We start from the raw sequence: 3,067 nt of genomic DNA, 5'->3' as shown, positions 1-3,067 counted from the left end.
TTTTTTTTTTTTTTTTTTTTAGCTTAATGTACAATTTAATTATCTTTCTAATAACCATTTGGAATTTCCACACAGAAGTAGCTTTCTAACTAATCAAAAACTATTAGAAAGTGAAAGAGTTTCCATGGGACCCTGTGGAAAAGTTGTTAAAAATGGGTACTGAGTTCAATCAGGAATGATGATTCAGAGGAAAAAAGTTGAAGGATGTCATTTCCTCCTATAATTTTAAAATCTAAAAAGTTGGAAAATTTGAGAAACTACTTCAAATGGAGAAAATTGTGGTAAAACATTATTCAGATAGATCATTATACTCAACATCGTTTATAAATGCCAAATTGGAAGGTCAGTTTTCCAAAAAAGGACTTATTTAAGGGAATATGCCACAAACTTCTTACTAGTTGGGAAATCCAGTCAAAATTTTAAATTCCCTTCAAAGTTAGTTTTATATCCAACATTAAAGTTATTAAAACTTTTAATTTTTAATTTTATAAATTAATATTTCATTGTGCCAGAAATATTAATGAAAACTTATTTTTTCTACAGATTGTACAAAACTTAACAATGGCTGATCATTCTGCAGTAAGTTATTTCATTTTTTTTTTTTTTATAATGGTTTCTAATTTCTTGGAAATCGAGTTTTTTGTTTATTTATTAGTTCCTTTAGTAAGTTATATTTTGCTTTTTTTACTGAAAGTATTCCACTCAGTTGAAGCTCAGGAGTTGTTGGAAGTCTGCAGAATGAATTTGTTCAGAAATACTCTATTCTGCTAACAGTATCTCAGTATTCTAGAAGTACCATTCTTTATTCACAAACATCTCATTAATACATGCCAATTAAGTTAAAAAACAATCAAGAGACTAAGGTGATTGAGGATGTATAGGTACCAATTTAGATTTATCATGTCAGAAGCAGCACTGATTCTTTTTTGTGGTAGTCAAACAGAATGAATCTCAACCCACCTTCTAACTTAAATTAGGTTGGTTAACTTGACCTTTAATGGTAACATTAAATTCAGAAGAAATTAAGCATTCATTCATTGATAGACTTGAGTCATTTTGCACAGAATTATATAAATTTTTATGGTGTTTTTCCTTATTGGTCAACGGCTAGCCATTTATGCTAATAAAGAGCCAAATGGCAAGATGTTTATGTTTGTTTGCATAATTATATCTTAATAGTAACATTTTGTTTCATAAAAATTATTATAACTATTAATGCAAGCCATATAATTTTCCATTTATAAGTTGCTTATAAGGAACTTTTCTTTCCAAGCTGACCTTCTGTGATTACTTTTTATTGATATTTAATACATCAAAGAAGGTGAAGGCGGGCATATGAATTAAATTTACACTTGGCTGTTAATACTGCACCACAATTTATTAGCAAATTCACAATGTTTCAGCCTGTCAAGCCATCTTCAGGTATAAAATCTATGGCATGAATGTTGTGTGGTATTATTTATAATTTGATTAAAGTATGTCATTCTCACACTACCACATAAAACACAGATTTTGTATCCAAAGATGGCTTGACTGGCCAAAACATTACATACTTTGTAATAAATTATGGTGAAATATCATCAACCCAACGTTAATTTAAAACAAATTTATCTTTAATAAATTTAACCTTGTAATGAACATTAAGGAAAGTTTAGCTCAACTCTCTTGATTTGATGAATTGTGGGTCTTATTGAACTTTAATGTCCTGATATCACTTTTATTGAGACGAGGCTCCCTAAATTAGTGAATTTATTTTCTGAACAAATTTGAGAATCAACAGAAATTACACACTGTAGTAAAAATTATTTTTTAAAAAATATTTTCAAACTAACAAGCATTAAAAATAAAACGAATGGGATTTGGTCCGGGTGCGGTCAAATAAAACTCAAATAGTAAATTGGTGTACTATTTTTATTTGAGCCAACGTTTCACCCTTATTTTTTAAAGACCTTTCTTTCACCCGCTCCTTTATCAAATCTAATGACCAACTTATGAAATGAAAAAATAACTTTATTCTGGGACATATGTCCCCTAAGAATAATTACATGATTCATATAGTGAGATTTTTATCTGGCGAGCGTTTACAAATTTTCAGATAGTAGAATGAAATTACATTGGTATATTGGCTTTACTACTGTTTATAATGTTAATCAATAACTGCCTATTTATTTGATTACAAAGATGTGGAGGTTTGGTTATTCAATAAATTAAGGAATAGGTGTTGTTTAAAGGAGAGAATGGATGAGGACTGGCGAACGGAGATGGATTGGATTTCAACCTTGAACTGAAGCATAAGTGAGCGAGTTGGGTCTCGAGTGGTTGGTTTGTAGTTAGTTGTGTCAGACAGAAGGATGTGAATTTTGTCAACATATTCAGATTTGTCCATAACAACAGTCGAGTTAACTTTGTCAGCTTTAGTGATTATAAGCTAATCCTCCTTCCTTTCATATATTCCTCTCTTCCAAAACATAATAATCGCAGGTGATCTCAACACGAACCTTCTCACAGACTCTCCCGATCGATCATACCTTATGGACATAATTTTCTCCCTAGACCTTTATATTGTTCCCTACCAATCCACACATCATACTCAGTCCACAGATACCTGGCTAGATGTATATATTATTGATTCCCCACAGAACCTTTTATCCTCCTCTCAAATGCCTATGTCTTTTCTTTCCTCCCATGACCTAATCAGAATTTCCTACAACATTCCCACTCCCTTGCATATACCAAAGACAATTAGTTGGCGAAACCTTGATTCCTTAACCATAGAAAACATTGGTCCCTACCTTGACGAACTTTCCCTTTCCTTAGACCCATCTATTCACTTTTATCCAATGATGACATGGTCGAATGCTTATCCTCAAATCTCCTTAAATTCCTAAACCAACACGCTCCTCTTAAAACCCGTACCTTCAAACGCTCTCCGGCTCCCTGGATCAACCCAGAAATAAGAAATTAAATGAGAAAACGAGATGCTGCCAGAAGACGCTTCAGACGCACCCGAAGTTCAGAGCACTATTCCATCTTTAAGTCTCTCCGAAACCTTACCCAAACATCCTTA

The 3,067-nt window shown here is 32.2% G+C and overlaps 1 protein-coding gene across 3 annotated transcripts in view; it reads left to right on the top strand.

Moving 5' to 3' along the window:
• LOC106682092 (uncharacterized) overlaps nucleotides 1-3,067 on the top strand; it is a 58,140-nt gene that overhangs the window by 3,190 nt on the left and 51,883 nt on the right. For all 3 annotated transcript variants that reach the window (XM_067051889.1, XM_014422753.2, XM_067051890.1), the window contains one exon: nucleotides 544-579. In XM_067051889.1, the coding sequence (XP_066907990.1) occupies nucleotides 562-579 (18 nt within the window). In that variant the 5' untranslated portion in view covers nucleotides 544-561. The remainder of the gene's footprint in view (nucleotides 1-543; nucleotides 580-3,067) is intronic.

This window comes from Halyomorpha halys, unplaced genomic scaffold (genome assembly GCF_000696795.3).
Source record: "Halyomorpha halys isolate HHAL.00 unplaced genomic scaffold, Hhal_1.1 Scaffold388.1, whole genome shotgun sequence".
Taxonomy (NCBI): domain Eukaryota; kingdom Metazoa; phylum Arthropoda; class Insecta; order Hemiptera; family Pentatomidae; genus Halyomorpha; species Halyomorpha halys.
Note: the sequence above shows the minus strand (reverse complement) of the source record. Positions and strands in the feature narration are given on the sequence as shown.